This window comes from Pteropus medius, unplaced genomic scaffold, assembly GCF_902729225.1.
Source record: "Pteropus medius unplaced genomic scaffold, Ma_sr-lr_union100, whole genome shotgun sequence".
NCBI classification, from domain to species: domain Eukaryota; kingdom Metazoa; phylum Chordata; class Mammalia; order Chiroptera; family Pteropodidae; genus Pteropus; species Pteropus medius.
The window spans coordinates 1-11486 of NW_024352002.1; the positions used below are offsets into that span (position 1 = coordinate 1).

General features: G+C 48.5%; 1 protein-coding gene across 2 annotated transcripts; it reads left to right on the top strand.

Moving 5' to 3' along the window:
- Positions 1-5753: 5753 nt before the first annotated feature.
- On the top strand, positions 5754-9344 carry LOC120589178 (saoe class I histocompatibility antigen, A alpha chain-like). 2 transcript variants are annotated; one of them, XM_039846599.1, is made up of 8 exons: positions 5754-5904; positions 6139-6423; positions 6669-6944; positions 7567-7842; positions 7967-8083; positions 8528-8560; positions 8711-8758; positions 8921-9344. In XM_039846599.1, exons 1-8 carry the CDS (start codon positions 5793-5795, stop codon positions 8923-8925), a joined length of 1152 nt encoding a protein of 383 aa, XP_039702533.1. In that variant the 5' UTR covers positions 5754-5792; the 3' UTR covers positions 8926-9344. The 2 variants fall into 2 exon arrangements, with proteins under 2 accessions (XP_039702533.1, XP_039702534.1); XM_039846600.1 differs by lacking the exon at positions 7967-8083.
- Positions 9345-11486: the final 2142 nt, after the last annotated feature.

Sequence of the window (11486 nt, forward strand, 5' to 3'; positions counted from 1 at the left end):
GACTCCACAGGTGTCAAGGTCAAGATGGGACAGGAATTGAAGGAGAGGAGAGCTCAGGAAACTTGTGCCATCTCTGAGGTTTCCATCTCCCCACTGCCACCCCTTTCTCCAGGTCTTTGATGCCAACACCCAGGAAAACTGAAAATAAACATTTTCTTAGATGTGCACTCTCTCTCCCTCTCTTTTTGTAGTAGTCCTTGCTGTAGCAACAATAACAAAATTCGTATAAATTTTCTCAGGAAGGATACATGAGAAATTGGTAACACTCTCAATTCTAGCAGGACACCCGGGTGCCTGGCGTCTGGGGAGGTCTTGGAGGACATTGAGGAACAAAATCATTTTTATCTGTATACCAAGGACCTGTTACTTATCCCATCTTGTAAAATCCTTCTCTTTATCCACCTTATCCCATTAGCATCTGCTCCATTTTGCTTGTCTTTGTATTATCTGTTTGAGTTAATAGATGTTTGTTGTTCTAAGCCACCGGATTTTGGGGAAGTTTGCTACACAGCAATAGATAACTAATAAAACTCTCTTGTTTTTATTTGTCTACAGCTCTTTTATTTCCTTGCATGCTGAAATTCTCTGCACTCACTATTTCCAGTTCCTCTCCTCCTGTTCTCTTTTATTCTCTTGTACCCCTTCTTCCTTCCCTCTTTCCCTTTTTCCTTTTTATTATGGAAGCATGAAAACATATAAAATGACTCTGTGGTTATGCTAAAAGGAAGCATTATCTGGACCTATGTGCTACAAGTATAATGCCAAGGTATATGGAATAAAATTAAATAAAAAACATTATTAATAGTATCTGAAAAATTATGCCTGGGCAACCAAGTTAGTGGTTTTCAATTCTTAATTCTTTCATTCGACTGAGGGTTGTTGGTTTTGTGTTTTATTGTTTTTTTTTTGTTTTTTTGTTTTTCAGAACAAACACATCAGCAACAGAAAGTTTTACACAGTCCTGCTATAAGTTTAAATGGGCACAAGCACATTGGAAATCAAATGAGCATGTATAGCCCAGCAGTCCTACTCCTAAGTGTTCTCTGGAGAATTTTTTGCCTTGTGCCCCAGGAGACATGTACACTAATGTTCACAGAAAAAGCTGGAGTAACAACATAGGCATCAGTAGGAAAATAACAAAGTTGTGGTATAATTATAAAATATAAGACTTCAACAGTAAAAATGAATGAACAACAACCTCACACATGAGGGGTAACTCCCTACATAATGCTGAGTCTCAGAAGAGTCCATGCAGCAAGAGTTCACTGTACAGGAAGTTCAAAAGCACGCGAAACTAAACAATGTTTGGTTTGGGGACAGACACACTTACTGTAAAATCCTTAGAGAAACTCAAGGGAATGGTAAACACAAGACTCAGGATAGAAGTTACACCTGGGGGATGGGACTGAGGGGCCCTCATGGGGGCTTCCTAGGTTCAGTTTCTGACAGCAGGGGTGGATGCCCAGGTATTTAATTGATCATAATTCCTCAAACTGACACTTTTCAAACTGTGGCTTGTGAGCTATTCCTGGCTCATTTTTTTGAAAGGAAAGTGAAAAGAAAGAGAAAAGAAAATACCAAAGTGTATCGTAAGAGTACTTAGCAAGAACTACTCACATTGGAACAAATCCACAACCAATTATTACGAGCCATGTCAGAGAGAGGATCGGGATGTCATAGAAAATGGCATTGGTTAGAAATAGGTCACATGATCCTTCACTCTCCATATATTCTGGTATACAGTCTTCAATCCGATGTGTAAATAATTCTATCTTGTGATTTGATGTATTATTTACATTTAACTTCGCATACAACTGAATTAAATACCTTTACAGAAGTGGTAAAGCACACCGTTGGTCAATGTAAGTAAACTTCAAAATGTTATAAAGGGAAAACTAGTGATGGACTAGAAAGTGTAATGGAAAACACAAGAGAGCTGCTTTAAAACAAACGTTAGAGGCACATATTAACAGTGCTTTTTAGAATCACGTTGCTGTCCAAATCACTTCTACCAAATCTCATTCAAAGCACAGTGAAAGATGTGAAATTTACTCTAGGATGCCAACTGGACAGCCAGTTTTGTACATTTTGTTCCTCAATTGGAGTTAAACACCTCTGCCTACTGCATCACGCCAAAACTGTTGTCATGGTGCTAAGCTAGGTGTACAGACTGAGGCATGAGGTTCACATTTTTCTAACTGAAAAGTAATTTCATCACGCAAATGTTTTTGAAGATGATGTTGAATAAGAAAACTGGCAGTTTTGCTAATATTTTTGACATTTTAAAAATTATTATAGTGACATTGGTTAACAAAATCCCGTAAGTTTCAGGTGTACAATTTAACAGTAAGGCATATATACATATTGCATTGGGTGTTTACCACTCACAGTTAGATTTCTTTCTAGCACCACATATTTGACCCCTTTTACTCCATCTACCTCCCCTTTTCCCCCTCCCTCTGTCCTCTCTGGTTGACATTCTTAACAAACTAAATTTGAAACTTCTAATGACAAACAAAGATAGTTATTATTTTAAAGACATTCTTGTTAAGGCACCCACATCTTGGAACTATTTGGTCTAGCTAACTATAGGTTCTCGACTTTGTTGCAACTTATTGAATGAAACATTATCACTAAAGGTAATTTCGAGAAGCACAAAAGTTGATGTATCTCCTTTCTCTGTTTCAGACTTTTACCCGTGGCTTTCCAAAAGTGAAATGTAAAGCATTAAAGAAAAATAATCAGAAAAAGGAAATGGTGACTTACAAAATCCTGAAACATTAATTAATTTTAATTTGGGTTTTAACATGTGTGTAAATTCTTTGACACTCCTCTTTTCCAGAGGTGCAGTACTTCCCTCCTCTTGAGCGTGGGCTGCATTTAATGACTCACTTCTAACTGACAGAGTAAGGCTAATGTGATGGTGTGTGACTCTGAGTCCAGGACAGAAAACACTGCAGTTTGCATCTTGCTCGCTCTCTCTCTCTGATCACTTTCTCTGAAGAAAGAAGCTGCGTGGTCATTTTCTGCTTTATGGAAAGTCCACATGGCTAGGAATGGAGGCCTCCTGAGACCACCCAGATAGAAATGAGGCTTCTTCCAACAGCTTCTTCAAACAATAAGTCATGTTTCATGTGAGTCCTCCAGCCCCAGTTAAGCCTTCAGATGATGCAGCCCTGGCTGACAACTTGACAGCAACCTTGAGAGAGGCCCTGGCCAGAAGCGCTCAGGTGAACCTCTGCCAGATTCCTGACCCTGGGGAACTGTGGGAGAACATATACATTTGTTATTTTGAGTTGCTACATTCTGTATAATTTGTTATGCTGCAGTACCTAACTGATACAGTGTTTAAAGAGAGAATGAAATATTGCATTTTAATTTTCATTTGCTCTAAATTATTTATAAGATATTAACAATGTCATTTGGTTTTAAGATTTAAGAATTTCCATGGCTAACAGGCAGGATGCATTTTATTACCATTCACAGCACTCTATTTACTTGTACTTTGATTTCCAACCATGACCCAATCAAATACAAGAGGAAGAACAGGTCCCCAATAACAACCCTCGTTATTCACTTCCAGTCAGTTATCCAATTAGACACTAATGTGGGTGCTGCTGGGAAGGGATTTTGCACATGTAACTAAGTTCTCCGTCAGTTGACTTTAAGATTAGAAGGAGGGGGCTGTCCTGGGTGGGCTGTCCTGGGTGGGACTGTCCTGATCAGGTGAGTGCTGATTGGGGTTCTTCCTGAGCAGAGATTCCAAGTGTGAGAGGGATTCAATGTGAGGCATTTCTCCACTGGGGGCTTTGAAAATGCAGGGCCACGTGGCAAAGACTGCTGGCCACTAGGTGATAGGGGCAGCTATCCCCTGGCACCTCCTCGCTGACAGTTGTCAAGGAAATGGGACCTCAGAAGGACAACTGGAAGAAACTGAATTTGGCCAACTGTCTCTACATAAGCTTTGAGGAGGACCCTGAGCTCAGGATGACAACACGGCTTTGTGACACCTTGACCACAGCACCCATCCACACCACACCTGGATTTCTGACTAAGGAACTGTGAGCAAATAATTGGGAGTTGTTTTGAGCAACTAAATTGTGGACATATCTTCTGCAAGAATAGAAAACTAATACAGAGGCTCAACTGTGCAATGAATAAGCATACGGCATTTTATTTCACTGGGATGAATTTATGAATTGATATGCACACTAAAATCTTTCTGAACTTTTTTGTATTTTTTATTTTATGATTTTTGTGTGATGTAATTCAATTTTAATGCAATCATCATTTACCGACAATTAACTTAATGCCTACTATCTGTCAGGAATGGCTTTATACGCCTGGGAGGCAACTTTGACCTAAGTAGCCTAAAGCCCCTGTGCTCACATGCCTTATATTCTAGAGACTTCTCACAGAGAGACAAAGTCATTGGAGGGTTTTGGTGAAGATGGCAGGTACATCCTGAGTCACGTTAGCAGGATCTCTGATCCTTGTGGGGACAATAGGTTCTGGGTGGCATGTAGGGGGGTAGCACTAGTGCCACAATCAGGAGTGAGAGGGTGGTGGAGACTAAGAGGGGAAGAGGGCCTGGGGATGAAGGAGACAGAGGGAAGGGCTGGAGAAGTGGCAGGTGAGAAAGTGCAGCAGAAGTAAAGAATTCTACAGCAGTGGAACTCTGAGATTTAAATATATGTTTTTAAAGATCTTTAATAAACAATCTAGAGCCTAGCTGGTTGTTCTGTGGACCTGCCTAAAAACTAATTGCCTCCTTATGTTAATCAGTTTAAAAAATAATATGTCCCGATAAAATATGCACACCACTTAGATGTGAATTATTCCTCAAAAATAGGTTATGCAGGAGCACTAGTGAAGGACATTTTAACTGCACTGAACACTTGGAACTCTGAGGCTGTACATGCTGCTGGTTGAAATACAATGTAACAAATTGCTTCCAAGTCCTTTTCTGTATTGAGGATGTGGAGGACTCACACAGACAGACTCTGGGCTGTGGAATGCAGCTCGGTTTACAGTACAAAAACCTGGAGTCACAGACATGCTGTTTGGGAAAGTTAAGACTTAGGAGCTTTGTGAGTCTGAGCACAGTGCTCACCTATCTATCCGGACCAGGGGGCCCAATCTTTTCTTTCACAGATTAGCTTCCTGAGGATCAGGGGTTTTCAAGATTGTGTTACTCACCCTAGTTCATAGACAACAGGGAGACTGGTCACTGTGAGAATCTCTGGCTGGTGTTTTCAGGCACAACTTCTCCAGGATGAAAGCAAACCCCCCTGTCCTTCCTTCGTTCCCAGGGCAAGCTCACTCTTAGGCATCAAGTTCCCTGGGGCTGAGCTTTCTAGAAGAGTCCAAGGGAGAGGCAAAGGGCGGGAGGCAGAGAGAACATTTCAGGGAGAAGGGCTCCGGGAAGAGTTGAGGAGGCAAAGGGGCCCGTCCCCGCCTGTGGTGTCTCCCTGGTTTCCTCACACAGCTCCTGGGCCAGTACTCAGGGCGACAGGGTGACAAAGAGCTGTCGGTGAAGGAGGAGCGGTCAGGGCAAAGTCCCAGGTCCCCAGGGCGTGGCTCTCAGGGTCTCAGACGCCGGGGCAATGTCTGGGGCGGGGAAGCTCAGTGTCGGGGAGTCCCCACCTCCCCGAGGTTTCACTTCTCCCTCTCACAACCTGTGTCGGGTCTTCCTGTCTAGATACTCATGACGCGGCCCCAGTTCTCAGTCCCATTGCACGTCCGGTTTCTAGAGAAGCCAATCAGTGTCGCCGCCCGTTTATAAGGTCTCCATGGCCCCGCCCGGACGCAGATTCTCCCCAGACTCCGAGATGCAGGTCATGGGGCCCCGAACCCTCCTCCTGCTGCTCTCGGGGGCCCTGGTCCTGACCGAGACCTGGGCGGGTGAGTGCGGGGTCGGGAGGGAACGGCCTCTGCGGGGCAGGAGCGAGGGGACCGCCCGGCGGGGACGCAGGACCCGGGGAAGACGCGTCCCCACCGCCCAGGCCCAGAACCCCCGTCCCGTCCTGACCGTCCCGCGCCCCCCGCGCCCCCTTGTCGCTCCCGGCCCGTCGACCTCGGACCGGGACCCGCGCCGGGGGGAGGGCCGGCGGGTCTCAGCGTCTCTCCGCCCCGCAGGCCTCCACTCTATGAGGTATTTCTCTACCGTCTGGTCCCGGCCCGGGAGCGGGAAGCCCAGCTTCGTCGGCGTCGGCTACGTGGACGACACGCAGTTCGTGCGGTTCGACAGCGACGCCGGGAGTCCGAGGCTGGAGCCGCGGGCGCCGTGGATGGAGCGGCCGTGGGTGGAGCAGCAGGACCCGCAATACTGGGAGCGGGAGACACGGAACTTCCGGGACATAGCACAGACTTTCCGAGTGAACCTGAAAACCCTGCGCGGCTACTACAACCAGAGCGAGGCCGGTGAGCGACGCGACGGGCCCCGGTCCCGATCACCGTCCCCACGGACAGGCCGGGGTCGCCCGAGAGTCCGGGCCCGGGCTTCGCCCCGAGGCTGCGGGACCCGCCCGGGAGGAGCCGGCGGGGACTCCCCGGGTTTCGCTTTCAGTTTGGGTCCGGTCGCTGCGGCGGGGCTGACGCGGGGCTGACGCGGGGCTGACGCGGGGCTGACGCGGGGCTGACGCGGGGCTGACGCGGGGCGGGGACAGGGTCTCACACCATACAGTGGATGGTCGGCTGCGACGTGGGGCCGGACGGGCGCCTCCTCCGCGGGTACCATCAGTTCGCCTACGACGGCGCGGATTACATCGCGCTGAACGAGGACCTGCGCTCCTGGACCGCGGCCGACCTGGCGGCTCAGAACTCACGGCGCAAGTGGGAGGAGGCCGGTTACGCGGAGCGCTGGAGGGCCTACCTGGAGGGCAGGTGCGTGGAGTGGCTCCACAAATACCTGGAGAACGGCAAGGAGACGCTGCTGCGGGCAGGTGCGAGGGGCCGCGGGGCCTCCCCTCTCCCTCGGGGGCCGGGGGCTCCTCCAAGGATGGAGGAAAGTGGGACCAGAGCACCCGCCTCCTGCGGGTCGGGAAAATGAGTCCGTGTGGGTTTTCAGATCCGGCACCAGAGGGCGGCTCGCCCAGAGGGCCCACCTTCCCTCAGGGACAATGAGGGGTGCTGTCTTCGGGGGAAGGAGGGGGAGACTATCTCGGGAATAACTGGTCAGCGAGCGGTTCCCTTTGACTGTGGCAGCTGCTCTGAGAACCCTGGGGACTTTTTCTCTCAGGCCATGTTCGCTGCCCCACACCCAGTGGGTTTGAGGTCTGACTCTAGCTTTTCTGAGTCATTTGGCCCCCACCCAGGTCAGGACCACGAATCCCTTCTCCCCCCTTCAGAGACCTATCTCTGACCCTGGCCTGTCTCAGCCTAATTCTAGAACTTTCTAAACAGTAGGAGATTATCCCAGATACCTATGTCCAGTGTGGTGTCTGGGTTTTATGCTCCCTTCTCCCATCCCATTTGTCCTGTCCATTCTGAGCATGGTCACAGAGCGCCGGTGGAGTGTCCCATGAGGGATGTAAAGTTCCTGAATTTTCTGACCCTTCTCCTCAGACCCTCCAAAGACACAGGTGACCCACCACCCCATCTCTGACCATGAGGTCACCCTGAGGTGCTGGGCCCTGGGCTTCTACCCTGTGGAGATCACCCTGACCTGGCAGCGTGATGGGGAGGACCAGACCCAGGACATGGAGCTCGTGGAGACCAGGCCTGACGGGAACGGGGCCTTCCAGAAGTGGGCGGCACTGGTGGTGCCTTCTGGAGAGGAGCAGAGATACACCTGCCACGTGCAGCATGAGGGGCTGCCCAAGCCCCTCACCCTGAGATGGGGTAAGGAGGGGGCTCTGGGCACAGCGCCTTTTCTCAGGGAAAGCAGGAGCCCTTGGAGGACTTCAGCAGGGTTGGGACTGAGGCCCGGGAGTTAGGGTCATCACCATCTGACTTCCCTTCCTAGAGCCTCCCCCTCCGGCCACCATCCCCAATGTGGTCATCATTGCTGCCCTGGTCCTCGTTGGAGTTGTGGTCCTTGGAGCTGTGTTTGGAACTGTGATGTGGAGGAGGAAGCGCTCAGGTAGGGAAGGGGTGGGGTCCGAGTTTTCTTGTCCCACTGTGGAGTTTCAAGCCCCAGGTAGAGTGTGTCCTGCCTCGTTAATGGGAAGTACCATCCACACACACGTTCTTTCCCAGCCTGGGTCCCCATCTGCTAACACTTGCTCTGTATTAATGCACGTGTAAAAATGAAGGACAGATTTATCACCTCGATGATTCTGGTGATGGGGACCTGACTTCTAGCTGTCACAGGATAAAGGGGAAGGTCTCTGCTGAGGACAGACCTCTGGAGAGTGGTTGGTCCAGTCCCCCCACATGTACTTTCCTTAGGTTTCCTCACCGTGTCCTGGGTCTGAAGTCACAGTTCTGGAAACTTCCCTGGGGACCAGGACTAGGGGGTTCCTTTAGCACCTCATGGCCCCCACCCCACTTCCCTGGCTTCTCACAAGATGTTTTCTTCCCACAGGTGGAAAAGGAGGGATCTACGTTCAGGCTGCAAGTGAGTATGGTTGGGGGCAGGGAGTGATCCCAGAGATCCTTGGGATAGTGTAGTTGGGAGCCTATGGGGGAAGCTCACCCACCCCCACAATTCCTCAATTAGCCACATCTCCTATGAGTTCTGACCACATTCTGTTTTGTCCTACCCCAGACAGTGACAGTGCCCAGGGCTCTGATGTGTCTCTCACAGCTCCTAAAGGTGAGACCCTGGGTGGCCTAAAGTGGCGAGGGGTTGGGGAAGAAGGGACAGGACTGGGGAATGTGCATTCTTTGGGATGTTTTGAGCATGTGGTGGAGTGTTGAGAATATCACCACATGCAGTGACTAACCTGAATTTGTTCATGATTATTTTTTTCTGTAGCATGAAACAGCTGCCTTATGGGGGAACGAGTGATGCAAGATTTGTTCATGTTCCCACTTTGTGACTTGAAGAATCTCTGATTTCTCTTTCTGCAAAGGGCATCCGAATGTGTCTGCGCTCCTATCAGCCTAATGTGAGGAAGTGGAGTGACCGGCCCTCCTCCTGCCCTCCAAACTCCCCTTCCCCACACTGACCTGTGTCTTCCCTCATCCGTTTTCCTGTTCCAGCAGAGGCTGTGCTGTTCCCATCCCTCCCTTTGCTTCGTGTTGCACTGAGCTGCAACTTCTTACTGCCTTATTGAAATAAGAATATAAATATGAATTGGTTTTTCAGTTCTAGTTGTGAAGGGTTTATGGATTAATTAAAGGAGACAATCCTATATTTGAGAGAGGAAATAAATGGAATCACTGGGAACTTTTCAGAATCTGTGTGTTTGCTGTGCTGAGTTTGTTGCAGGTGGGGATACGAGAGGCTGTGAGGACCGAGCGTGGATGGGATCTGTGCCCAGTCAGTGCTCAGTGCACTGTGGACTTTGACATGGTCATTCTTCAGCTGGTCACCTCTCTTTTCCATTGTCCTTGTCTCTTCGATAGGACCTTGCGGCACCAGGACCTCTGATCACAGGGTCTCAACCGTCACCCAGGGCTTGTCTTGTCAGTGAGGGATTTAAGCGGCTGGGTCAGCCTCGGCTCAGGCCTGGGTCTGACCCTCGGCCCTTTCTTTTGGGTGTTTATTTTTTGTTGCACTGTTTTTATAGAGGCACATGATTGGTTTTGTTCTTGTTACAAGTCCTGGTCTCATTTTCCTCAGACTATCTCTCATCTCTGAGAGTCATTTTCCCTGTTACTGTTCTTATAAGCCCCAGACTTATAAGTGGTATCAAGAGATGAATTTTCCTAGTGAACCTGCTCTTGCCTCCTTCTAGGGCTTGATTGTTCTTTCTACCTTTTCTCAAACTCTCAAAGGAAGCAAATTTTTTTGGAATTAGCAGAGACGGGATCCTGCAATTTCTCATTTTAGGTAAGTTCCTGTTGGAATTCTGCTCTGCTTGCTCACCATCTCTCCCTGCCCTTAGCTCTAATGCTGGCTCTAGTCCAAACTCAGGGATTTATAAAGCAGAGTCTACTTTAGATTTCTATTTGGTTGAAAAATAAAACCGGTAAATCAAAGGTCATTGATTTTGGAAGTGAGAAATATAATTATGTGTTGTGGTGTGTGGGAGAGTTGGTATGGCAGAAAGAGATGAGGGGAAGGAGGTGAGAGTAGCACTTGTGAGAAAAGTAGAGGTGGCATCGATGCCATATGGGTGGACTTTGTGCTGAAGCTGCCTCAAAATAGCATGTGATCTGAGACCATATTAATAAACTATCTCTAGAATAGGGAGGTGCTGTACGCTGATCATTCATTCAACCAATATTGGTTGTGTGCCAGATGGTATGACACATTTTTTACATCTGGGAAACATAATTGAAGTAAAAACAAAAATTGATGGTCTTGCAGAGCATATGTTCTAGTGTGAAGAGACAGACTACATACTATAAGCACAATAAATAAGAAAGGTGTTTATGTTAGAAGGGGATAAATGTTGTGGGGAAAAATGCAATGGGGATGGTGATCCAGAGTGTGGAGATGTGGAAAGAGGGAAGATGGCTGATTTGATCTGGGAGGTCAGCGTGAGCCTCCCCAGGAAGGTGACCTTGAGAAAAGGTTTGAAGGACATGAGGAATTATCCACAAGGATCCTGGACAGGGGAACCTGTAGTGGGAATGCCCCAGGCAGAAGTGTGTCTGTGGTTTCTGGAAGGAGGGAGGGGGCTGGTGTGGCTACAACAGAGAGTAATGGAGATGAGACAGAGGCACGGCCAGACCACGTGGACCTGGAGGATGTTAGGAGGGTGCTGACCTGTGCTCTGTGTGAAGAAGGAGTTACAAGACGCTTGAGAGTAGAAGAGGGATGTGGTTTGACTTCTCCTTTAAAAGGATTGCTGTGACTGCTGTGCTGAGAACAGGCTTGGGAGGCAAACGTCCGGGGAGGCAGTAGGGAAGCAGTAGGAAACTGCAGGGTTCCAGGCTGGAGATGCTTCCATGAGGGGTGAGTGGTGGAGATAGTGGAAGTGGTGGGAGTCTGGGTACATTGTGAGGATGGATTTTACAGAGTTTCCTCATGGGTTAATTTGGGGTATGAGAGTGAGGAGTCAAGGAGGGCATCCGAAATTCTGGGGTGTGCAAGTGGAAAGGTGCACTTGTCAGCAGAAATGGGGAAGACTGGAAGGAGCACATCTGAGGGGGTCATCACAGGCATTCATTTTAAGAGAGGTTGGAGATGAGGTGTCTGTTAGACCGGTGACACATACAAATAACATTTAAAGCCTTGAGAACAGATGAGGTCACCGAGACTGATGGCTATAGAAGAGAAACAAACAGGACTGAATACTGGACACCCCAGTGCTGAGTGATCTGATCAGACACCACAGACACACACAGAGCAGATGGCACAGTTCTGGCTCTACATCTAGAAGGCACACAGATAACGGAGTTCAAACTTTCTTGTGCGCAGGAATCACCTG